Here is a 25,392-nt window from a genome sequence, read left to right on the forward strand (position 1 = left end):
CAAAAATTGTGACCTTTGAAGAAATTAGTTTGAGAATTGTAAACTAATTACACTGTGGTCGCCCTCAACAACCTCAATGTGACATGGTTTGTTCCTCTGATGTCCTTAAAAACTAAAGCTACAACTAACTAAGGAGTGTAGTGACTGTGTCTTAACTCCAGCAAGCTCCATTCCAAGAAGTAGACCGTGTGATATGGGCAGAACATGACATTGTCCCTGCTGCATTTTGCCTTCATGACTGCAGCCAAGCAGACACAATCGAATATGGTCAGAATTACAGCATTGGCCTTTGGGCTCTGGGAAAGTCCACAGTACAGCTGGAGAACGGCGTAGCCCCCCCCCCCCCCGCTATCCTGAATGTGACACTCTCCTAAGGGTGCTTGGGGTTCGGAACTCAAGTCAACCAGACACTCGAAGTGACCATGAATGCATTTTGCGCGAGGAGCATTTGGGCATTGAAACTGCAATCAACCTGACACCTTAATATATGGCCAGAATGCGACTGTGACATTACCAAAGGTGCACTTGCAGGGCTGTATTTGACTTTTTGGTGGGGGAGGGGGCAGAACACCACTTTTCATCCCAACACGTTTTTCAGAGACACCTGTTGGGGAGGGCGGTAGCTCCCTGCATGTAGCGCCCACACAAGACACAGATGTACCAATTATCATTTGTTGCCATGTTCCAGGCAGTTAAATAGGAATATCAATTGAAAATTATTAGATGAAATAAGAATTTATTCTCACAAATGCAATACGTGAAGCAAAAGCTTCTATTATAAAACTATACATGATATCCTATGTACATAGTACTGATTCTGATTCCTCCTCCATTACAATGTCTATATGTTTTGTTTCGTTCCACAACCATTGTTTTGTGTCTGTATCCACTAACCATTCAAGTGTGACTTCTTTGAACACTTCACTCCTTGATATCTGAAAAGAAATCGGAAGAAAAATATGTACAAGTATTCCCAACTGATGTAACCTGATAGTGCTGCAGCCAGGCGAAAGTGCATCCAGCTTAGGGCCTACTAGGTCAGCATAAAGAGAATTTGACTTTAACATGTGATAGATTCAGCAATTCTTCAATCCATTTTCTCCCGTTGTCTTTCCTGTATAATTGAAAGAATCTCAGTTGAAGCAGGAAATCATAATTTACAAATAACTTTCAAGTGATGGGTGTGTGTATTCTGAGTATCCAGGGTAAAGCATTAGTGATGGTATCATGTTGTCCTCCTAACCTCTTTAAATCCAATCTTCCTGAACATATTCAAGCTTTTCTCATTGGCCAAACCAATTTTAGCCGTTATTGAAGTCAATGCCAAGTACTCCACTCCTGAAATAGACAACACAGGGTTCATCTTTGATCACCATTTCGTAAAGTAAGTAAATGTTTATATCATTCTGGAAACCAAACATGTAGTAATAATCTTTAAAAAGTTTCAGCTCACCGTATCTCATCATGAGAAGCAGTGCCTCCTTGCCCATTCCCTGACCTCTGGCATGCAACTCTGCCACCATGATTTCAACCTCTGCTGTCTGCCGATTCTCAATATCGTTTAGGAAGAGATTGACATCACCAATCATGGAGGCTGGAAAGTAGCAGCAACTATTTATAACAGATGACTTGATGTTCCCAAACAATCAAATCTGAAGACAAAGCTCAGTTTGGGTTATTCCATGACCTCACATCTTATACTAAGTAACAAAAGAGAGTGAAAATCAATCAAACTAACCCCATGTCTTCATTGAGGTTATATTTCGATTATCTGAAGAGAATGTCAGTAGTGTAGCTTGCCTTGATTTAGAAATTATCATGTTCACTTCAGAGACCAGAGACAGGTGAAAAAAAGTGCATCATTGTAGATTTCTTCAAACAAATGTCTATAAGCTTATCAAACTAAACATGTCTTACCAATTTCATCACTGTTACTTTGTGAGTAGACATTTCTATCCAGGATTACAAAGGTACATTCTGCAAGTAATGGGGTAGATTCGAGATGTGAGAATTAGGCAAATTAAAATTGGTTAAGAAATTAAAATGGTTAGCAATTGACTGGATGATGGCAGAGTTGATTTTTTTAATAACAAATGGAATACACTTACTGTCTTCATCGTCTAACCAGGACTCCTGCATCCTAAATTCTTGTTCCAAACTGAGAGGTTCAGAAGCTGTCAGCTCCTGTAGTTCCTCAGACTGCATCCAACCATGGTATCTTTAATGAAAGAAAATAATGGTTTTCATAATTTTCTGCCTTTTTGAAAGTTCAAGTCATTTCTTTTTCCTGATCTTACCGTTTCTTTCAATATTTATTATAATTATTTGTGTATCCTACCCTGCTCAGTGCTCATACCGATGATGGCTATTTCTCTGTACTCCTACTGTGATGACAGTCAGTAGCCAACAAGCCAAGGACTACTGTCGTGTATATTGCAGTCATTGTCAACAATACTCATTGTCAATATTTATCAAGGAAGATCAGGTGAGCTGGCGAGTGGGAATGCATGACGAATAGAAATTGGAATGGGAAGAAACCATGATGATCAGATGATGAAAACAAAGTTCAAAGTAGGCTAAATCTTGACATACTTATTAACGTGGACACGCCTGTACGGTACTAACACAGTTTTTCTTCCGTGTATTATTGTGTTTTTATTTTTCTTCATGTCAACTGCAAGAAAATCGATCTTTTATCGTTCACAAATTTGCAAAATGCATACTTCTTAACACTTCCTGGTATCGCTTACAACAATAATAAAACACAACTAAAAGTTGACTATTTGGGGCGTTTAGTTGATATATCAGGAATAAAAACGGTATTTATACTCTGAAAAGTTATAACACAGATTGATAAATACGATTTAACGGAGTTATTGCGATATTTAAAGGACGAAATTGTTATTTTCTTAAGCGTCACGTGCATTGGAAAAGAGGAAAAACTCTTTCGTACGAATGCTTCCATGTCTTCAAATCAACCCATTTTGGACTGTTTCATTTGTCCTAGTGCCAGTTAATCCATAATCCTCCTATTACTTAGTATCGCCTTCACGAGACGAAGTCATGGCAGGTGATATCACGGAGGCTGGTGCTTCATATTCTCAAGGGGTAAGTTTCATGTTTTGATGTGTTGATAATGATCATATTGGGTGAATGACATTGTCCATTGACAATGCTGCAATGTTAACATATGAACATTAAACAGTAAACATAGACTCATTTAAAGCCTTGCTTAAGACTAGAACACTCCAATTACAGCGACGCGAATGCGCAACTCAACCCATCAGCCAAATACCTCGTTCCGGATTTGCTGCTGATTACACGAATCCAGAATGTACATTTAATGTGAATAATGTCAATTCATGTCATTTAGGATGCATATTTCTATTTGGCTTTATCACAATAAATATCCTAAATGAAACTTTCAATGTTTGTGTGCAATTGATGCACCTTTTAAATGCCTCCTTTGCAGAAAGCTCTTAAAACTCTCTTAACAATAATAGGCCTAGACTGAATTGAATTTATTTGTCTCAATTTTCTTACTTTTCAGGTTGGGCTTATCTTTGTGTTCAACTTGATTGTTGGCACGGGAGCCTTGACTATGCCGTACGCTTTCAGTCAATCAGGATGGTTGCTCAGTTTGATATTTGTGATTGCTCTAGCTTTCATGAGGTAAGCAATGTCATACTGATCTACTGTTGTAAATATAATAGGACAGGTTTTAAGCTTGAGGCGTCAGCCATTCATTTTGGTAGTCATCACTCTTCACAGAACACCCATGGGATGGGCTGGGACAGCTGTCATTGACATTGCTGTTATCCTAATCCAAAGAGGCAATATAGCCAATATGATAGGAAAGTATTGAGCTGTAGTCTTTTTATGAATGACTAATTTTTTGAAATACAACACTGGCTACAACTTGAATGAGCACTTGATTGAATATTGCATGAAATTACATTTGTAACAGTTTAAGTATTCTTGTTTGATTGACATGTCAGTCTTTTACTTACAGTTACATGACTGTGACTTTTGTGATAGAGACCATGGCTGCTGCAAATGCTGTTCTAAGGCATCGAGCTGCAGAAAAGATAAGGCAGGCAAGTGCTGCCCTTTTATTTTCCCTGATTTGGCACTGAAAATTGTGTCTTTAATTGAGAGGGTGGCCTCCTACATATCTAGCACTGTTGTTAAAACTAAGCTGTTTTGCAATGTTTGTGTGCAATTGATGCACCTTTTAACCGCCTCCTTTGCAGAAAGCTCTTAAAACTCTCCCAACTTCAAACAGTGTGTCTGTTCAGTAAACAATTTGTTAAGTGCTTATCTCTTAAAAATTACAATATATCGACACACTTCCTTCATTCAAACTCTGGTGAAAGTCTGCAGACTACAATTTCTCTCATGACAGAACCAACTACTCCAAGGTGGGGGTCTTTTATGTGACTCACTTGAGGATTATGAAAGGCAGCCCCTTCTTACTTGTGCTACCCGTATCCGTGGTAATGGCAGTATACAATCGGATGGTATGTTATGGAAGTTCCATGAATCTTGGGTGTTGGGTTTCCCAAGTCAAAGGGTGACATGTTGACCCCCTGTTGTGCCCTTGGCCTTGCTATGCAAAAATTGTAACCACAAGAAGGGTCAAATGTATTGACCTTATTTTCTGGTTACATGCATTAGGTTTTACCTACTGGGTATAATCTGATGCTTTTATTGGCTTTTGCATGCTGTATAAACTAGGACGCCTTTCCTTGCTTGATTGCTCCATTTCTATTTTCTACAGAAATCGTCAACAGATAATACCTTTTCCGACAGACAAAGCAATGAAGTGACTCCATTGTTAGGTAAACTTTCGAGTCTTGAGTCTCGTCTTATGTGCACCCAGGGGGTCACTCCGGATGACATGATTCGAATAGAGCATCCTTGTACAAGTACATGTTGTAACAAAAAAGTAGTAACAGGGTTTTTGTTGTTGGCAAAGCATGACCGCACAGGTCGAATCAAACCCCATCTTTTAGTCAACCCCCACAATACCAAGCCCAGGATCATGCTTTATTGAGTACCTACCAACTGTAGTAGGCCCCTTACTCATGACTCCCTGTAACCTCAGATAGTACCTAACCCAATCAAATCTCCCCAAACGCGACTGGTGGGAGAACATAATTGCTAGTATAAGGGGTTGTGTGTGTTCAAATGTACCAGCAATAGGGGTGGAAGTGAAAAAAATGCAAGCAAAAGGGGAAGGAGATTATAGATTGTTGTACCTGTTGTCGGGTGTCTATCAGAACTCATGGTATAAGTATGCTCTGCGCATGTAATTGAGAGTGGCCCCCTTGGAATTTGTGCAGGGTGGAATACTTTCTGTCGATGTCAACGTTTAGATTTTAGTTTTGATTCAAAGCTTTCAACCTGTCACTCGTTGCTCTATTCTTATTGCATTTTAGTTTGCTAATCACACTCAATGCAGCTGAAGCCATGAAGGGTTTTACTTCAAAAATGAGTTTTCTGAGTTAGAATTGGAACCTTTGTTTTTGAGGCAGATTTGTTGGGCATATGGCCATGGTTTGTGCTTTTTTGATGACCATTAATATTCTAAATGCTGACAAATCTTAATTATTTTTGCTACAGATAGCATTGACACACTGTCAGGAACTCTTAACTCTCCTGTTTCGGTGAATAGTAAGTTTAATCTAATTTTATCCAGTTAAGTATGTATAAATTCTCTTGAGGGTCTCCTCTGATTGGACTCCTTTACGGGACAGATCCACTGCGACTCCTTTTTCACCCTGCCATACAATTCCTTCAAATTATTATTCCCTGTGTTTGGAAACCTGTCTTTGCAATATTCATTCAGAGCATTTCCATTATCAGATGTAACAGAAATGATTAATTATGGGTTGTCCAGAGTGTCAAATTTCGACAATTGATAGAGACAAAATGCAAAGACCTCCTGGCCACTACGGAACCAAATTTAAAAACAAAAATTAACTGTGCTAAAGAAAAAGTCTTGTCAATCACCTTTAGCAACAAAGCTTCATTGTGTTCTGTATTGTAATTGTTTATTGGTTGAAAAGAGTGTGTGCTTTTTTTGAAATTATCTTATTCTCCCTTCTGCTGAATTCATTCCTTTTGATGGCTTTATACAGTTACAGGAGTCAACCATAAAAAAGGTATACAATGTTTTTTGTTTTGTTTTGAAAATGTTGATAATTATGGATAACCCCTGGTGGAAAGTTTCGAGTAGAAAATAGTATAACAGTAGTTTCAAACTAGTTTAGACTATAGAGATTATTCCTTCCTCAGGGGATTTGTATAGTACTTGGCTGCCATTTAAATAACATTTTGAAGAAAGGTAGAGGCTATACAGTACTGAAATTATAAGTGGTAGGTGGTGCACTTTGCAAACATTAACAGGTAACAACAAATCTGACAAAAAAGGCGGAGATTATTGTTTCACCTGCTTCGTCACTTTTCTCAAGTTCATTTTCTCTTTTTTTTTCTCTCACTATTTTAGCTCGGGCTGCTGATGTCTACCAGACAGATTACTATGACATTGCGGCCAGAGTTGAGTTGGTGAGTGCATACAACAGAGTATGAGACTAAGACTAAGAGGGTTGCCTCTATACATTTTTAAAAGAGGCACGCTCACGATAATGAAAAACTCAATGAAATTTGGAACATGCCCAAAATCAGTATGTTTTTAGGTAGTTAGTGTAGACTAGACATGTGCAGAAATGCAGTTCCCAAAACAATACTGCATAAGTTCGATCCATGCCTGTGGACAAGAGATGTGCAGATGTGCAGTTCCCAAAGCAACACTGCATAATTTGGATCCAGGCCTGTGGACTAGACATGTGCAGAAATGCAGTTCCCAAAACAACACTGCATAAATTCGATCCAGGCCTATATTTATTGTTTACTCAAGCTGTTTGTATTTTTCCTTCTTGAGCATGTGCGTGACATCGACCTAATTAACCCACTACCATTTCAGGGTCAGATGGCCTCATTGTTCTTCAATAAAGGTATGTATGCATCATTAGGTCATGTCATTAACCCTTACACGATGCATGTTTCTCTGTTAAAAAGACATGAAATTGGTTGACAGAGGTGGTCCTCAATTCAGAGGCATTTGACCTTACTACGGAGGTTAAATTGAAATGACCAATTTGGGGCCAATATCAGTGTCCCTTGGTGTAGAGGCTGTCCATTTGGCGGAGCTGTACCACTGTTTTGATCTCTGTGGAAGGATCAGTATCAAGGATAACAGTGTCCTTCATTGTATGGTCTTTCTTAATACTTTCAAATAGAAGATACTTGTAGAGGTCAATTTTAACGCAGTTACCACATCTAGACCTTTTGTGATTATGATTATGATTAGTGAATCTCGTTTAAATTTACATTTTGCAGTTGGTGTCAATCTGTTCTACATCTGCCTGGCTATCTATCTGTATGGTGATCTTGCAATCTATGCTGCTGCAGTGCCAAAGTCGCTTAGGGATGCTGTTTGGTGAGTTATCAAAGTTATTGATTTATTTGTCAATGGTTTCTTTAAATGTACCAAAAAGTTGTAAGAAAAGTGCTGAGTGTTGTCACTGTTGGGGAATTACTTGACTAAACTCTTTCATTCTAATTCTGATAAACTAGCACATGATTGTTTGGACTATAACTGAAAGTTGTCTATCGCAGTAACATCCATTTCTTGAGAAAAACAGCAACACCAGGTAACCAGACTTGAAAATGAAAGAGATCTCAACATTTGTCTCTGCTGTGATATACTTCATGATCTTCTGATAAATATTTCAACATTTCAGTACCTACCAAGGAGTGAATGACAGTTTCTGTAATCCTAATCGTACGGTGCAAGACAGTGATTTGTGTTGGGAAGGTGTGGAGAGTGTGGACAGAATGAATGCCTACAGGATATTTGTGGTGAGCTAACGACACCAATAAAATACTCAGTGGGAAAGCAGATGTCCAATGAATTGTTAGATTAGCCCTGGCAATGATATGGGTACATGTAGACATAACTAAAGGCGACACCATGCTCATAACCAGGCCAGTTGGCCAAGCTAGTAGTCGGGACTGGGTTCTCATGTGGCATATTTTCACTGATCAAATGATTCTATCTTTCAGGCTGTATTTAGTCTACTGCTCGGACCCTTTTTCTTCTTCAATGTACAGAAGACCAAGTATCTGCAATATTTCACAACAGTGATGCGATGGTTTGGTGAGTAGAAATGGACGTGCTAGAAATGCTGATTGATGCCAATTGATTTTCATTAAGCGACATAATGGTACTATGTATAGTATACTTGTTTTGCAAGACAATCTAAAAAAGTACTCTAAATACATTTTCATGATACATTGTAAAGACATTATTGTTCCTACTTCACTTAATAAACATCTTTGCTTGTATTTCAGCCTTCATCACAATGATCACTTTGGCTGTCATCAGATTGGCAAGTGGAAAAGGTCAAGGTCGTCCAGTGGTGGCAAACTTTGCTGGCATTCCCAGTTTGTTTGGAATCTGTATCTACTCCTTCATGTGTCATCATTCACTGCCGTCACTCGTGACACCAATTAAAAACAAATCACGACTCTCAACTCTTTTCGGCGGTGACTACCTCCTTATCCTTGGCTTCTATGCCCTTCTGTCTTTCACTGGTATATTTGCATTTGATAAGCTAAAAGATTTATACACACTGAACTTTGAACCCAATCGATGCGAGGCGATAATAGACCCAATAACTACTGTTGTTCCTATACAATACATTCTTACTTTATTCCCAGTTTTCACACTCAGTACAAATTTCCCGATCATCGGTGTCACATTACGGAATAATCTTCGCACCTTGTTCTATCGGGAAGATCATCCATACCCCTTGGCTGTTGATCGATTTGTCTTCCCACTTCTTGCTCTATTACCTCCAGTTGTAATTGCCCTAGCAACAGCCGACTTGGACGAACTGGTTGCGATCACAGGGTCATATGCAGGTGCTGGCGTGCAATATTTCATTCCGTTATTTTTGGTGTACTGTGCAAGGAAAGACACAAGTGCTAGGTTTTCTGATGGCGTCAAAAATAAACACGCCTCACCATTCCGTCATACTGCATGGCTGGTGATCGTTTTCTTATGGGCAACTGCTGCTGTGGTGTTGGTTACAGTGAATCATATTATCACCAAGTCCTGATACTGGTGTCATTACTTATATTATCATAAGTTGGTGAAATCAGTTTCAATGGAGTGAATAATATCATAACAAGGTTGTGATGCTCATGAATTGTACTGTTTATTCAATTGCTGTACAGGCTTCATTGCATGTGCAGAACGAAAATATAATGTGATATTTATCTAAGAGAGGTGCTTGTCTGTGTATTGCATTGCATTTGTTTCCAGAACTTCCGGGTCATCCCTAAATCCAAGTGATCTCATATGTAAATGTTGGCTCGCTTACATATACCTGTATTCAGTATGATATATATGTATCAAGAGCTGCTGAATTACCAAGAAACCTGTAATGTTCCTTGAGGGAAGAGATTTGTATCATAACACTTGTGTACTGTAGGCATAAACCTTTTCGTTTTCATGTGATGTCTTGGCTACAGTGCTTTTGTGAGTCTGATCAGAAAGTTATATTTCACCGAACACTAGAAGGCTTTATACAGAAGAGAAATCAGCAAATACTGGGGGATAGAGATTTAACAGTCATTCAGTCATTGACTAGTTGATTGAAGAGTTCAGTTTACAAGTACGAACTCGAGATTAAACTGCTGTCGAGTTCATTATATTTAGGTCAGTGAAATAGGCTTTCCTAAAATCTGCTCTCATGAGTCGGCTGCTTCCCAACCTTCCATGATTTTACCAAAAAAAAACAAAAAGGAGCATTTAACATTGTTTTTCCCTGGGGTAAGGGCTACATTATAATGCATGAGGTAAGGGCTAAACCATGGCTAATCCTGACAAACCATCACAAAGAGTCGCCTTGAATTGCCTTTTGGGCGTGAAAACTGAGGAGTCCTGTTGCAGATTATCGTAAAAACCTTTTGGGATACCCTTGATCATGGTGGTTTGTCTCAACATTCAACAACACTTGTATAAACTACAGTTGTATTCGTGACATCGTCTCCTAATTGACCTGTTTGACATGTAACTAGTTGTGATCTAATTACTGTGATTTCCGTTAAATTGATTCTACATGCATGAAGATTTTCTTCGTTTTTACGAATTTTTGGTAGCCTATATGTTTATAATTTTGTAATAATGAAATGGTGGCAGCGGCCAAAGTTGTATAAATTTCTCTTAAAATGAGTCATACATCTTTTAGTTTTATTCAATTTTCTTCGTGTTACATCTTCAAAACCTGATTGGCGACTGTCGAGGCCCTCTTCTGCAGTGATAGGAGTGAAATGTATTTGAAGGGCATCCAACGGCTTATAAGATAAAGTTACCTCATTTCGAAACTGGCATCAAAGTTACGGCCTGGCAGAGCCTCGGATTGTCCGTCCCGGTTCTTATAAACACCATCTGTTTGGAACAACCTCGGATTATCCGTCCCATTCCTGACATACACAATCTGCCTGACACAACCTTGGATTGTCCATCCCAGTCGTGACATACACAATCTGCCTGACACAACCTCGGATTGTCCGTCCCAGTCCTGACATACACAATCTGCCTGACACAACCTCGGATTGTCCGTTCCATTCCTGACATACACAATCTGCCTGACACAACCTCGGATTGTCCATCCCAGTCGTGACATACACAATCTGCCTGACACAACCTCGGATTGTCCATCCCAGTCGTGACATACACAATCTGCTTGACACAACCTCGGATTGTCCATCCCAGTCGTGACATACACAATCTGCCTGACACAACCTCGGATTGTCCATCCCAGTCGTGACATACACAATCTGCCTGACACAACCTCGGATTGTTCATCCCAGTCGTGACATACACAATCTGCCTGACACAACCTCGGATTGTCCGTCCCAGTCCTGACATACACAATCTGCCTGACACAACCTCGGATTGTCCGTCCCAGTCGTGACATACACAATCTGCCTGACACAACCTCGGATTGTTCATCCCAGTCCTGACATACACAATCTGCCTGACACAACCTCGGATTGTCTGTCCCAGTTCTATAAAAACTATCTGTTTGGAACAACCTCAGATTGTGCGTGGCAGTTCTGATATACACAGTCTCCCTGGAACAACCTTTGATTGTCCGTCCCGGCCCTGCTGCCCTATGACGTACCCCATTTGTTGGAGCAACCTTTGGTGTCTGTCCCAGTCCTGCCCTATGACGTACCCCATCTTTTGGGACAACCTTTCGTTGTCTGTCCCAGCCCTGATATAATCGCTCTGGAACAGCCTTGGACTATCCATCCTTGTCCTGATATACACACTCTGCCTGGAACAACAATTGATAATCCATCCCGGCCCTGTTCCACATTTACTTGGACGGCAACCTTGGATTGTCCATCCTAGTCCTAATAAACACTGTCTCCCTGGGACAACCATAGATTGACCGTCCCAGTGCTGTTCAGTCTGCCTGGAACAGTCTCTTTGGCTGAACAGCGTGGGTTGTACATCCCAGCGCGATGATACACCTAATCTGCCTGGAACGGCCGATGTTGGGCCGATATCGGGCCAATTTCGGCACTTTCCCTCCAGAGTTTCACTCAAAGGTGCCCGGTGGCATTTGGCCAATATCATGCCAGTATACGGCAGGAATATGTTTCTTTGCCAAACTCCAGCTAAGGTTCAGGGGATATTCTGGCCAACGTCGGGCCGTTTGGTTGCCCTATAATCAGAAAATATTAGAAGCATTAAAAAATAGTTTTTTATAAATTTCAGACTAGAAGTACATGTACACGATATTGACCATCATTTAAACGAACTTCATAGAAGCATTAAAAAATAGTTTTTAAAAAATTTCAGACTAAAAGTACACGATATTGACCATCATTTAAACGAACTTCAATTATAAATCAAACATTTCCACATTTTGTTCGGTGATATTGATCTTGAAATTGTTTGCATAAGGTTACAACATGTTAGCAGCACTTCACCAGATGACGGTACTTTTCTTTCGTGGCCATTGACCATATGACTCATATAAACTATCCAAACAATTTTCTGCAGGCTGAGGTTCACTCTAAAGGCAGTTATGTAGGAGCTGAAGGTCATTGGGAATTTAGGTATTATCTTAGGAGACAAGGAACAGTGAGGTGGATCCAAGGATGTGAATCATTGGAGATCAAACTAAATTCAGTACAACACAATATTTTGAATGAAACTTAAAAGCTTACTGAATGTTCTTGTGTTTGATTTACCTTATAAAAGCAACATTAGAGTATTGACTATAAATCGGGCAGTAGAACGTTGCTGTAATATCCACTTAATTTTAGGGTGTGCTGGGATTTTTATTTGAACTCATTGCCACAGCTGCAGACGGCATCTAGACGTGTTGTTGTGCGGCTGCCCAAAGTCAACGCCGAGATGAAGACCACATGTATTTTGCTTTTATTGAGTCTGGTGGCTGCCGCCAACTCTTTCAGTCGGAGGTGTGAGTATAACTTATAGCAGTATTTCTGAATTGGGGAAGCACTTGCTTCATCAGGGCTATGGCTTATTCTTAATCGTAGTGTTTGATGATGAAACAGGATATTTGTCTCTCAGTTGAAGACCGCGAGAAACAATATCTGGCTTCCTGAAATCGGCAACAAGTCGCCGACTAGAAAGGTTGCTTAGATACAGAAATATCTCTGCAACAAGCGATTATTATCATTCTTATCGTTGAACGAAAAAAATTGCTATACATGTACTTGTAACGGCAATATAAAGCCAGAGCGAAAAGGGTGTGATTTTCTAAGTCACATCGGACGAACAAACAGTCATGACGTGTATAGAACTGAGAAATGTAATGTTTCGGTTGATATTCTTTTTTTAATAAATATCTTAAAACTTGATATCGATAACAAAAATGATCGCCTCAAAGTTTGGGGTTCACCCCATAAAGCGTGTGATTGAATTTGACAGAGTAATGCTTAATCCAAAACAGCAAGATAAGCGGCTCTGTTTTATCGAAATAAGACAGAATTTTGATGAACCCTTTTTTTGTTGAGGCTTCGATGTGATTCCGAGGATGGTGCACGATTGTTGATGGGCTCCAATGATTGACATCTTATTTCAGCAACTCAACGTATACACGCTGGTAAGAAACCTTACAGAGCCTCCTCCTGCACCTTCCGACTCATCGTTCATCTTATGCGTATAGTCAGGGCCCAACTGACAGAAAACTGCGGGCAAAATGTACATACGTATTGCTGTTGTCAGTAATGGATTATCAACTTAATACTCAAAATAAGAACATCAACTACTAAACGAAATTATCACTGGACACTACATCCTTTCCGTTTTTATCTTTAAGTATTAATCATTTTTTCAGATAGTTATGAGGATCTTTTCGGTAAAATGTCTTTCCTTCTTTTGCGTTGTTAACAAAATGTTTTGAACAGTAAACCCAATACCTCGGTCAGGTAAATCTCCCCGTATTACAAAGTGCGTGACTTAATTTGACAGTGAGAAACCCATTAATTAGGTTTGCGATGTCACATTCATTGTCGCAAATTTAAAGAGACTTGGCATTCCGAAAAAGGACCAAAATCGTTTAACTTTATTTTCGCTTTTGCTAGGCCCAACGTCCACCCCAAGCGAAAGGTCAACAGTGAGGCGTCCATCACGTAAGTAAAATGATTTTCCTTCATTTATCACTCAATCATTGTTCTGAAATCTTCTTGGTCTATAAGGTTAGTAATCAATATTACCGAGTTTCCGCAAATGATTTCACCTTGCGTTGTTAACAAAATGTTTTGAATGGTAAACTCAATACCTCGGTCAGGTAATACTGAGATCACAAGTATTATCAAAAACGAAATCGCATAGTGCCTAACATTACGAGCAAAAACTTCCCGTAATAAATTTTAGACTACGGACGCTGCCTAAAATCATGAACTTCCCGTAGTTTAATACTACATTACACCACGGAGACCACTGGCAATTATAGAACTGAGTAATGTACTGTTTCAGCTGATATTCTTTTTTTAAATATCTTAAAACTTGATCACGATGGCAAAAATGCCGATCCCTCAAAGTTTGGGTTCAGCCCATAAAGCGTGTGACTGAATTTGACAGTGAAATGCTTAATTTGGGTCTTTATGCACATTCATTATCGCCAATTTAAAGATACTTTGCTTTTCGAAAATTCACCAAAGTCGTAGACCTTTAATTTCGCTTTCTAGGGCCTACTTCTACAAAGGGAAGATCTAGATTTAGGACACGTAAGTGTATCACCCATTCTCTAAATGGCACATCGGTACTTGGTGCTTATCAAGCGAAGTTATCAACATTATCTATAATCCAACACAGCAAGATAAGCGGCTCTGTTTTATCGAAATAAGACAGAGTTGTGATGAACACTTATTTTGTTGAAGCTTCGATGTGATTCCGAGGGTGCACGCTTGTGAATGGGCTCTAACGATTGACATCTTATTTCAGCTCCTCCTTCATCAACTTTTGGTTTCGGTGCACACGGGGGTAAGAAACCTTACAAAGCCTCCTCCTGCAACTTCCGACTCATCGTTCGTCTTATGATAGCCAGGGCCCAACTGACAGAAAACTGCAGGCTAAATGTACATATACGTATAGTGCTGTTGTCAGTAATGGATTATCAACTTAATACTCAAAATAAGAACATCAACTACTAAACGAAATTATCACTGGACACTACATCCTTTCCGTTTTTATCTTTAAGTATTAATCATTTTTTCAGATAGTTATGAGGATCTTTTCGGTAAAATATCTTTCCTTCTTTTGCGTTGTTAACAAAATGTTTTGAATGGTAAACTCAATACCTCGGTCAGGTAATACTGAGATCACAAGTACTATCAAAAACGAAATCGCATAGTGCCCAACATTACGAGCAAAAACTTCCCGTAATAAATTTTAGACTACGGACGCTGCCTAAAATCATGAACTTCCCGTAATTTAACACTACATTACACCACGGAGACCACTGGCAATTATAGAACTGAGTAATGTACTGTTTCAGCTGATATTCTTTTTTTAAATATCTTAAAACTTGATCACGATGGCAAAAATGCCGATCCCCTCAAAGTTTGGGTTCAGCCCATAAAGCGTGTGGCTGAATTTGACAGTGTAATGCTTAATTAGGGTCTTGATGCACATTCATTATCGCCAATTTAAAGATACTTTGCTTTTCGAAAATTCACCAAAGTCGTAGACCTTTAATTTCGCTTTCTAGGGCCTACTTCTACAAAGGGAAGATCTAGATTTAGGACACGTAAGTGTATCACCCATTCTCTAAATGGCACATCGGTACTTGGTGCTTATCAAGCGAAGTTATCAACATTATCTATAATCCAACACAGCAAGATAAGCGGCTCTGTTTTACCGAAATAAGACAGAGTTGTGATGAACACTTATTTTGTTGAAGCTTCGATGTGATTCCGAGGGTGCACGCTTGTGAATGGGCTCTAGCGATTGACATCTTATTTCAGCTCCTCCTTCATCAACTTTTGGTTTCGGTGCACACGGGGGTAAGAAACCTTACAAAGCCTCCTCCTGCAACTTCCGACTCATCGTTCGTCTTATGATAGCCAGGGCCCAACTGACAGAAAACTGCAGGCTAAATGTACATATACGTATAGTGCTGTTGTCAGTAATGGATTATCAACTTAATACTCAAAATAAGAACATCAACTACTAAACGAAATTATCACTGGACACTACATCCTTTCCGTTTTTATCTTTAAGTATTAATCATTTTTTCAGATAGTTATGAGGATCTTTTCGGTAAAATATCTTTCCTTCTTTTGCGTTGTTAACAAAATGTTTTGAATGGTAAACTCAATACCTCGGTCAGGTAATACTGAGATCACAAGTACTATCAAAAACGAAATCGCATAGTGCCCAACATTACGAGCAAAAACTTCCCGTAATAAATTTTAGACTACGGACGCTGCCTAAAATCATGAACTTCCCGTAATTTAACACTACATTACACCACGGAGACCACTGGCAATTATAGAACTGAGTAATGTACTGTTTCAGCTGATATTCTTTTTTTAAATATCTTAAAACTTGATCACGATGGCAAAAATGCCGATCCCTCAAAGTTTGGGTTCAGCCCATAAAGCGTGTGGCTGAATTTGACAGTGTAATGCTTAATTAGGGTCTTGATGCACATTCATTATCGCCAATTTAAAGATACTTTGCTTTTCGAAAATTCACCAAAGTCGTAGACCTTTAATTTCGCTTTCTAGGGCCTACTTCTACAAAGGGAAGATCTAGATTTAGGACACGTAAGTGTATCACCCATTCTCTAAATGGCACATCGGTACTTGGTGCTTATCAAGCGAAGTTATCAACATTATCTATAATCCAACACAGCAAGATAAGCGGCTCTGTTTTACCGAAATAAGACAGAGTTGTGATGAACACTTATTTTGTTGAAGCTTCGATGTGATTCCGAGGGTGCACGCTTGTGAATGGGCTCTAGCGATTGACATCTTATTTCAGCTCCTCCTTCATCAACTTTTGGTTTCGGTGCACACGGGGGTAAGAAACCTTACAAAGCCTCCTCCTGCAACTTCCGACTCATCGTTCGTCTTATGATAGCCAGGGCCCAACTGACAGAAAACTGCAGGCTAAATGTACATATACGTATAGTGCTGTTGTCAGTAATGGATTATCAACTTAATACTCAAAATAAGAACATCAACTACTAAACGAAATTATCACTGGACACTACATCCTTTCCGTTTTTATCTTTAAGTATTAATCATTTTTTCAGATAGTTATGAGGATCTTTTCGGTAAAATATCTTTCCTTCTTTTGCGTTGTTAACAAAATGTTTTGAATGGTAAACTCAATACCTCGGTCAGGTAATACTGAGATCACAAGTATTATCAAAAACGAAATCGCATAGTGCCCAACATTACGAGCAAAAACTTCCCGTAATAAATTTTAGACTACGGACGCTGCCTAAAATCATGAACTTCCCGTAATTTAACACTACATTACACCACGGAGACCACTGGCAATTATAGAACTGAGTAATGTACTGTTTCAGCTGATATTCTTTTTTTAAATATCTTAAAACTTGATCACGATGGCAAAAATGCCGATCCCCTCAAAGTTTGGGTTCAGCCCATAAAGCGTGTGGCTGAATTTGACAGTGTAATGCTTAATTAGGGTCTTGATGCACATTCATTATCGCCAATTTAAAGATACTTTGCTTTTCGAAAATTCACCAAAGTCGTAGACCTTTAATTTCGCTTTCTAGGGCCTACTTCTACAAAGGGAAGATCTAGATTTAGGACACGTAAGTGTATCACCCATTCTCTAAATGGCACATCGGTACTTGGTGCTTATCAAGCGAAGTTATCAACATTATCTATAATCCAACACAGCAAGATAAGCGGCTCTGTTTTATCGAAATAAGACAGAATTATGATGAACACTTATTTTGTTGAAGCTTCGATGTGATTCCGAGGATGGTGCACCCTTGTGAATGAGTTCTAACGATTGACATCTTATTTCAGCTCCTCCTTCATCAACTTTTGGTTTCGGTACACACGGGGGTAAGAAACCTTATAAAGCCTCACCCTGCACCTTCCGACTCATCGTTTGTCTTATGATAGCCAGGGCCCAACTGACAGAAAACTGCAGACTAAATGTACATAAGTATTGCTGTTGTCAGTAATGGATTATCAACTTAATACTCAAAATAAGAACATCATCTAGCCTACTTAACGAAATTATCACTGGACACTACATCCTTTCCGTTTTTATCTTTAAGTATTAATCATTTTTCAGATAGTTATGAGGATCTTTTCGGTAAAATGTCTTTCCTTCTTTTGCGTTGTTAACAAAATGTTTTGAACAGTAAACCCAATACCTCGGTCAGGTAAATCTCCCCGTATTACAAAGTGCGTGACTTAATTTGACAGTGAGAAACTCATTAATTAGGTTTGCGATGTCACATTCATTGTCGCAAATTTAAAGAGACTTGGCATTCCGAAAAAGGACCAAAATCGTTTAACTTTATTTTATCTTTTGCTAGGCCCAACGTCCACTCCAAGCGAAAGGTCAACAGTGAGGCGTCCATCACGTAAGTAAAATGATTTTCCTTCATTTATCACTCCATGCATCATTGTTCTGAAATCTTCTTGGTCTATAAGGTTTAGTAATCAACATTACCGAGTTTCCGCAAATGATTTCACCGATGAAATCATCCATCCGTGAGACCAAAATATTGTCCGTCATTTTATTTTTATTCACTACGATTTCTTAATTCTTACAGCGTTGGCGCGACTTGCGATGTGTAGAACCAACCCTCTTCTGCACCCAAGCCTGGGCTGCCTCAACAATATGGAAGTCATCTTGATGGTAGAAAGAATGGAAGCCAAACTCTTCGAACCGGCACTGGGTTTTGCTCGGATCTTTCTCTCAATAACGAGATCACAGCAAATGCCAGTTTCTCTTCTTACCTTCGGCCAGACAGTAAGTTTGGTATTTTTGAGAGGTTTTGAAACTAACTTGAATGAACTGCATAAACATACACTGGTGATTTAACAGTCCCAGTCTATGTTAATTTGTTAAGGCATGTTCTCCGTATAATCGAAACGTTATTTTGCACAATCAGGAAAAATAAAAAATCATCAAAATACCAAACTTATAATAGCTTCTGTTCTTTTTATCTTTTTGAAAATTTATCTTTATCAAAAGGACTGTGTACATTCCAGGACCAAGCGCTGCCCTGCGGATGGTTCAGTTGCACCAATAAGAACCAAGATGATGTGGCCACGGAGCTCCTCGAGCTAGCCAGAAACCCCCCAGCCGTTGAGGTACCGAGGGTTGCATATGCTATCCTGTTCGGCACAGAGTTCCCTATTGCGAAGCGTTTTGGCGGCCAGAAAGATCGTCGGCATATCCTGCTTATGATTGGAAGTGGTAGACAGGACCCGAAAGAGAAGGCTTCTGAGTATGTGAAAGCTAGGGAAAAGGCCAGGCGTCTTGGTGTAACCGTTATCTATCTCGATATCGGGGGCACGGCTAATACTTCGCCCATCAAGCGGCGGGATGTTGAAGGGGGCCAAGATATGAGTCTTGTAGCGACGAGAGCCCCGCCTGGGCTAGAGGTTGTCAAGGTTATGCCCAGCGAACTGAAGGATGTTGAGGCACTATGGAAAAAAGTAAACTTCATTGTTTTCCCACAATACATAAAATAATGGTTGGGCAGCATTTCTTTAGCAAGCGTACGCTGTGAAGAAATAACTTTCTTGATTTTCTTACATCACAATTATTTCATATAGGCCTACAAATGTGCCATGTGGATGTATTTGGCTACGTGAGAGATTTAATACACACATGCCGTTCTATATAGGATAGGAGTTGATAGCACTTACTCTCAATGGTTTAAATTTGAATTCTATCACCAGTACATGTATCGTACATCTTGACCTGTATCTCTACTCACCTTTCAATAAAATCATCCCTCTATAAAATAACGCATTGTGAACTTTTATTTTGTGTGTAGAAGCCAGTCGTTATTATGTGTAACCTAGGCATATCGCCACATGAGTTCCTTCTTCCCATTGTTTTTAAACATTATGTAAAAAGTCTAACGTCTGCAAATCATATACAAATTAATCATTGCATCCTTCATTAGTCCCCTTGAAGCATCCTGCTCATTGCAAAAGCTAAATCGTTTTTACCGTTTTTGATAATCAAAAGGACAAGGAAACCATTCCTTATTATGTTTCAACTGGAGCTGCTTCAAATAGTTCTGTTCGAGGGGCCCGGAAAACGTTTCTTAACTTGTTTGGGGATAGAGGGTACACTCTTAAAACAAGGTGTGCTTCGAAGCTCGCCTGAGGGTGCCATAGCTCGCCGCCCACAGGGCACACCACCAAGAACGCCTAAACAGGGTGCAACTGCCGGACAGCTGTGAGATACTAGCTTCCGCCATATGTTGCGACAGAAAACAGTCACAAAACTTGTTTCCTTTTGGCAGTCCGCAGATGCTGAGGGAGATGTTCCGGGCGCCACAGAGCCACTAAGTAGAGTAAGACATGCAAAAGACCCATGCAAACACGAACTAATCAGAATGAAGGGGTCAGAGCTTTTTATAGTACTGCATCCACGTACACATGGATGCAGACTTCATAAAAACGTACTGTCACATAATTTGTTAAGATCAGAAAGAGTTTGTCTTCGGGTTGGTATAGAGAGGAAAGTTTGTCACAATGTTCGTATTGGAAGAACAAGAAAGGGTGCAACTAGTTGGTATAAGAAAATACGAAAGTTTGTGAATTCGTTTTGTGTAGAAAACATAAGAAATGTCCTTACTGAGTACGCAACCACGACCGCGGTCAATAGAGAGTGTTCGCAAAGCCCCCGAAACGCCAACGCGAACGCCCATCCCGTTGTTTAACATCGTGATCAGTAAAAGGTCGAAAAATGGGAATGGCGGTCGTGTTGACGTATCGGGGCCTTTGCGAAAACTCCCTAGTTTGAATTACAATTTGAATTGGCTCTGACCCTTCCATGCATGTGGGGAGAAAGAGTGAGAATATAGATTTGGGAAAATGATGACTTTATTTTATTATTTCTGCCTGTTTTACTTAAAGAATGCAATTTACAACCAAATTTGTACTGTTGGTACATCAATTTTATTATCAAAGATATCACTATTTCCAACTGAATGAAACAATTTCGTCATCATGAAGTGAGAAAACAAAGGTAAGTTGATCCGTTTAGCATGTTCAACTTTCGGATAATCTATATAATGGTAAAAAGATAGTAGTATCAAAAAATCGACAGCGTTGTCCCCTATATCAATTCAATATTCGAGAAACTAGTACTCTACCATCAAATTAATGTCCCGTGTCAGTTGCTACAGTGGTTCGAGTTTTCCGAGCAAGCGAAATTTTGTGAAACATAATATCACAGGTTATTGAACTTAAAATATTATCAGATGACGACCACGCCTTTTAAGAGCCTAAAAGAGTGTTCGAAGGATAATCATCCTTGTACTTCCCGAAATAATACAAGCACTTCGGCATCAGAGTCATTGCACCTTCAATTACCAAAAACCCGAGTTTTACCCCGAAGTCCTCGATAACACGGTCCTCCTCTTCTTCCCAAAGTTCGTGTTTGAACATTTAGAAGCACTTCCTGTGGACGATGGATGGGCCAGATTCGTCGTATTCTTGCTTGCTGATCCACATCTGTTGGAAGGTGGACAGAGATGCAAGGATGGAGCCACCGATCCATACGGAGTATTTCCTCTCTGGTGGAGCAATGATCTTGATCTTCATTGTGCTTGGGGCAAGGGCGGTGATTTCCTTCTGCATACGGTCGGCAATACCTGGGTACATGGTGGTGCCACCAGACATGACGGTGTTGGCGTACAAGTCCTTCCTGATGTCGACGTCGCACTTCATGATGCTGTTGAATGTTGACTCGTGGATACCAGCAGACTCCATACCCAAGAAGGCGGGCTGGAACAGAGACTCTGGGCACCTGAACCTCTCGTTACCGATGGTGATAACCTGACCGTCGGGCAACTCGTAGCTCTTCTCCAGGGAGCTGGATGAAGCGGCGGTGGCCATCTCCTGCTCGAAGTCAAGGGCGACGTAGCACAGCTTCTCCTTGATGTCACGAACGATCTCTCTCTCGGCCGTGGTGGTGAATGAGTAACCACGCTCGGTCAAGATCTTCATGAGGTAATCAGTAAGATCGCGACCAGCCAAGTCAATACGGATGATGGCGTGGGGGAGAGCGTAACCCTCGTAGATTGGGACGGTATGGGTGACACCATCACCAATGTCCAGCACAATACCAGTGGTACGACCGGAGGCGTATAGAGACAGGACAGCCTGGATGGCGACGTACATGGCGGGGCTGTTAAAGGTCTCGAACATGATCTGTGTCATCTTTTCCCTGTTGGCCTTGGGGTTGAGGGGAGCTTCAGACAGAAGTACTGGGTGCTCCTCTGGGGCAACACGGAGCTCGTTGTAGAAGGTGTGATGCCAGATCTTCTCCATATCGTCCCAGTTTGTGACGATACCGTGCTCAATGGGGTACTTCAGGGTCAGGATACCTCTCTTGCTCTGGGCCTCATCTCCGACGTATGCGTCTTTTTGTCCCATACCGACCATGACACCCTAAAAAGACATAAAGTTAAAAGACCATGAGATTGTGTTTTCACCATGACTATGTACGTATGTAATGAAACAGACTGCTGAAAGGTAAGAATTGAAGAGAAAATGTAAGACTACTAGTGAATTTCGCCTTTTGTTGTATCTGCTTCCATTAACAAATGCTGAAAATTTCACTGAAGGTTGACCATAGTTTTTAAAGGAAATGAAGCTGGTACCCATGTATCATAAAAAAATAACCATAAAGGTATCGCTAAATAATTTGTGGTACATTTAAGATTAATTCCTTTGCTGTTACGCTAAGTGATTAAGGCCAATGGATGTGGGACATTGACCGTCCAATCCATGCGAGTGTAAGCTTTTTTCAACTGCTTTCATCTTCTTTCAAGTTTAACATCTGCATGATGTTTTACCAGATGTTGCTGATGGTAAGCTCAGGTAAGGAGGTAATGGCTTTTGCTTCATGGCGATGGAATGTTGCCTAGAACTTCTCGGATCTGCCTCAGTACACGCGCACACTCCATTTTAGGAAGGGGACGCAGCCAAGTTTTTGTTTCAAGCTAAACTGACGGTTATCATGGAAACGTAAGTACAATCATGGATGGATGATTCTTGCACGGTTGTGGTGGTACCATCTTAACTAGCTAAAATAACATGCCAGGTAAATCTAGGCCAGATATGTGGGTGTAGTGATGATTTTTACCCAGGTGAACTATGCGTCTGCGACTTATATATAAGTGCGCTTGGCTATTATTGAATTCAATACATAATGTAATGTACCTTGGCTAGCATTCTTCATGGAAGTGCTTAGTTAAGGCGGCACCAGCCCTGCCAGGTGCCGACTGTCCGAATACTTGTACTTTCGGTGTTCAAACGCAGCTCAAGATATTGGCTAACAAGGCGGGGATTCAGAGCAATTCTCATACCACTGCATATTTTTAACAAAAGTATAATTTCTTGTTGTTAATTATTTTATTTGAAATCAATATATTCAAAAAAATACGTAATGACCATGGTAGGTGAGGTAGAATGGTTTTTCGCTCTTTTTACATGGTCTAAGCAATGGCCTTGATTAGCGAAAACAGCAATACGTAAACGATTGGTGTCAGTTCGAAAATGCACATAGGATTGGATTGGATTTTGCTTGCCAATGGAATGTTCAAAGGAGTTTAGTTGGGAATTTCGTCGAGCCGACTCCCGTCATGTTCCCGTCAAAAGAGAGGTTTGAAGTGTTGCGATGTTCAGAGTTATAGAGTAACATCGCTCGTCGTTATTAAAGACGCGTTATCACAATATCACGAACATTCGCAACAGACCCTCTCAATTAACAAGTTGACGAGAGTCGATCACTTGCATCATAAGTCCGACTTCTGAGGAAAAACCTTGAAAATTATTCTGTATATATAAACTATGCGGAGTACATGTACCTTATTTCTGTTTTTTAGTCTAAATTGCAGGTAATAGTTCAGGTTATGAACTAAAGCATCTTCTTTAAGTGAAATATTTAGCTGGTTTTGGCCATGTCGATTCAGCAAGAAAAATCAAGGCAATGTTTGAGAAATTGCTGAGTTGAGCATCAATTTTGGAGGGAGCTTTAATTCATGCTATTGCCAAAAGGTAAGAGGACCGCAAAATGGATTGAGACATTTATAATTGAGACCGATTTGTCTTAGCAAGATTTGAATGATTCATTTAACGGGTACGAAATACCACAGAAAATGTCCACCGGTTAAGTGGTGCCCACTTATTTTTATGTCCCCATAAAACCGCAACTTCATCAATAAACTGCATAAAAAGTAAAAAACCTGGGCTCAGATGCACACAGTCGAAAAGGAATATATCTGTTGAGAATTGTCGTCAAATTCAGTTATAAACAGACTAATACGCCGATTGAGAATCTGTGGGCCATTTGGGGACGTTTGAGAGATACCAAGACTCGGATACGGCCCGGGACCATCAGCACGGGTGCGTATATAACTCCTTGTATGCAATGGCAATTCTGTTGATCAAATTTTGTAAAACCACAAAAAAGAGGCAAAATAAGTAATTTGAAATGTCCTTACCTGGTGACGGGGTCTACCAACGATGGATGGGAAGACAGCTCTTGGAGCATCATCTCCGGCGAAACCGGCCTTGCACATGCCGGAGCCATTGTCTACTACCAAAGCTGGATTATCCTCGTCACACATGTTGTCGGATGATGAGCGTTAAACACGGGATTACAGGGGACTTGCTGTTCCGATAGTGCTCAGAAAACTGACGGCGGAATGAAGCTGCAGACCGCTTTTATCATTCGCCAGCGCCACCAGTTCCTCGCTCCACAGCAAAGGCCTATACAAGCAGCCATATATGGGGCCCAGGGTGCCATATTTGGCGTCCCGACCCTGGGCCCGCGCGTGTCGGACGTGCGCCTGCGCCTGACGATGAGGCAGACGATGGCTAAAAGTTTTGTTTGTTGTAAGCTACACAGGTATTCTACCTGTGCACTCTTTCTGAGGCCAAGGCAGCTTCGTTTCTGTGATTCACAAACACGAAAACGTTTTGAAAATGAAAACTTTTCCCCAAAAGCACTATTTGCGATACAAAATATTCATAATGGTTGCTAAGAGTTTGCGCCGTTTAAACGTCATGGCTCCTTTGTGTGGACAGTAAAATGCTACCAAAGACTAATGAGTAACTAACTGCATGGAGATCAGTCAAAGGGGACTGGAGTAAAAACTGATTTACCAGTAATATGCACAAGGCGTTTTATTACATTCATATATGTGATCAAATTTGATAAATTCTGTTCGTGTTGGTCTTGACTTCAAGAGCAACCCTCGATCGCAAAGTTGGCAATGATTGAATTGAAGAGACTGGTGACAGAGTCATGCCCTTGGAAATGGCCTTAGGAGGGTCGCACTCAACAGAGTGGTTTAAAAGACACGTATTTGGGGGTTATTGTGAGTTATTCATTCTTTTCTAATATCTACTTGACGACATGCATACTTATCAGACTAAGTTAACTCTCAACACATTTCTCTTTTTGAGATTCTGGCTAATCAGAATAGCTGGTTCAAAATAGCTGCCAAGCCTTCACCAGGGAAGTCGGCGGCAGCGCGCTCATCATCCGGCCTTGTATGGAACTGCTTTCAG

At 40.3% G+C, this 25,392-nt stretch overlaps 4 protein-coding genes across 8 annotated transcripts; 2 read left to right on the forward strand and 2 right to left on the reverse strand.

Annotated features, from left to right (window-relative positions):
• Positions 1-725: 725 nt before the first annotated feature.
• On the reverse strand, positions 726-2,783 carry LOC135502632 (N-acetyltransferase 9-like protein). 2 transcript variants are annotated; one of them, XM_064795612.1, is made up of 6 exons: positions 2,593-2,771; positions 2,109-2,218; positions 1,918-1,977; positions 1,454-1,594; positions 1,244-1,338; positions 726-935 (listed from the first exon to the last, which is right to left on the reverse strand). In XM_064795612.1, exons 1-6 carry the CDS (start codon positions 2,667-2,669, stop codon positions 798-800), a joined length of 621 nt encoding a protein of 206 aa, XP_064651682.1. In that variant the 5' UTR covers positions 2,670-2,771; the 3' UTR covers positions 726-797. The 2 variants fall into 2 exon arrangements, with proteins under 2 accessions (XP_064651682.1, XP_064651748.1); XM_064795678.1 differs by lacking the exon at positions 1,244-1,338 and having other exon boundaries at positions 825-935; positions 2,593-2,783.
• A 147-nt stretch (positions 2,784-2,930) lies between these two features.
• On the forward strand, positions 2,931-10,306 carry LOC135494378 (transmembrane protein 104-like). Of its 4 annotated transcripts, none has more exons than XM_064782301.1 (11): positions 2,931-3,108; positions 3,551-3,672; positions 4,013-4,097; positions 4,406-4,520; positions 5,626-5,676; positions 6,512-6,570; positions 6,989-7,019; positions 7,405-7,504; positions 7,809-7,926; positions 8,131-8,224; positions 8,419-10,306. In XM_064782301.1, exons 1-11 carry the CDS (start codon positions 3,064-3,066, stop codon positions 9,186-9,188), a joined length of 1,590 nt encoding a protein of 529 aa, XP_064638371.1. In that variant the 5' UTR covers positions 2,931-3,063; the 3' UTR covers positions 9,189-10,306. The 4 variants fall into 4 exon arrangements, with proteins under 4 accessions (XP_064638371.1, XP_064638385.1, XP_064638379.1 ...); XM_064782315.1 differs by lacking the exon at positions 4,406-4,520 and adding an exon at positions 4,781-4,841; XM_064782309.1 differs by lacking the exon at positions 5,626-5,676.
• A 1,999-nt stretch (positions 10,307-12,305) lies between these two features.
• Positions 12,306-19,323, forward strand: LOC135488205 (uncharacterized). Its single transcript, XM_064772739.1, has 19 exons — positions 12,306-12,575; positions 13,203-13,223; positions 13,458-13,478; positions 13,705-13,752; positions 14,311-14,349; positions 14,567-14,605; positions 14,841-14,861; positions 15,333-15,371; positions 15,589-15,627; positions 15,863-15,883; positions 16,354-16,392; positions 16,610-16,648; positions 16,884-16,904; positions 17,376-17,414; positions 17,635-17,673; positions 17,909-17,929; positions 18,156-18,203; positions 18,396-18,595; positions 18,838-19,323. Exons 1-19 carry the CDS (start codon positions 12,509-12,511, stop codon positions 19,321-19,323), a joined length of 1,287 nt encoding a protein of 428 aa, XP_064628809.1. The 5' UTR covers positions 12,306-12,508.
• Positions 19,324-20,673: 1,350 nt separating this feature from the next.
• LOC135494410 (actin-1) lies at positions 20,674-24,528 on the reverse strand. The gene is made up of 2 exons (XM_064782351.1): positions 24,321-24,528; positions 20,674-22,263 (listed from the first exon to the last, which is right to left on the reverse strand). The coding sequence occupies exons 1-2, from the start codon at positions 24,444-24,446 to the stop codon at positions 21,259-21,261; spliced, it is 1,131 nt and encodes a 376-aa protein (XP_064638421.1). The 5' UTR covers positions 24,447-24,528; the 3' UTR covers positions 20,674-21,258.
• Positions 24,529-25,392: the final 864 nt, after the last annotated feature.

Source organism: Lineus longissimus, chromosome 1 (assembly GCF_910592395.1).
Source record: "Lineus longissimus chromosome 1, tnLinLong1.2, whole genome shotgun sequence".
NCBI classification, from domain to species: Eukaryota; Metazoa; Nemertea; class Pilidiophora; order Heteronemertea; family Lineidae; genus Lineus; species Lineus longissimus.

Coding starts and splice junctions, on each gene's coding strand:
- LOC135502632 (XM_064795612.1), bottom strand. CDS start 2,669: ATGAAGAAAAATAAAAACACAATAATACACGGAAGAAAAACTGTGTTA. Junction 2,219..2,592: donor AGGCGTGTCCACGTTAATAA/GTATGTCAAGAT, acceptor CTTTCATTAAAG/ATACCATGGTTGGATGCAGT. Junction 936..1,243: donor GGAAGATTGGATTTAAAGAG/GTTAGGAGGACA, acceptor ATTTCTTTTCAG/ATATCAAGGAGTGAAGTGTT.
- LOC135494378 (XM_064782301.1), top strand. CDS start 3,064: ATGGCAGGTGATATCACGGAGGCTGGTGCTTCATATTCTCAAGGG. Junction 4,521..5,625: donor TGGCAGTATACAATCGGATG/GTATGTTATGGA, acceptor TTTTTGCTACAG/ATAGCATTGACACACTGTCA. Junction 8,225..8,418: donor AACAGTGATGCGATGGTTTG/GTGAGTAGAAAT, acceptor CTTGTATTTCAG/CCTTCATCACAATGATCACT.
- LOC135488205 (XM_064772739.1), top strand. CDS start 12,509: ATGAAGACCACATGTATTTTGCTTTTATTGAGTCTGGTGGCTGCCGCC. Junction 13,479..13,704: donor TAGTTATGAGGATCTTTTCG/GTAAAATGTCTT, acceptor CGCTTTTGCTAG/GCCCAACGTCCACCCCAAGC. Junction 16,905..17,375: donor TAGTTATGAGGATCTTTTCG/GTAAAATATCTT, acceptor TTCGCTTTCTAG/GGCCTACTTCTACAAAGGGA.
- LOC135494410 (XM_064782351.1), bottom strand. CDS start 24,446: ATGTGTGACGAGGATAATCCAGCTTTGGTAGTAGACAATGGCTCCGGC. Junction 22,264..24,320: donor TTGGTAGACCCCGTCACCAG/GTAAGGACATTT, acceptor ATGTCTTTTTAG/GGTGTCATGGTCGGTATGGG.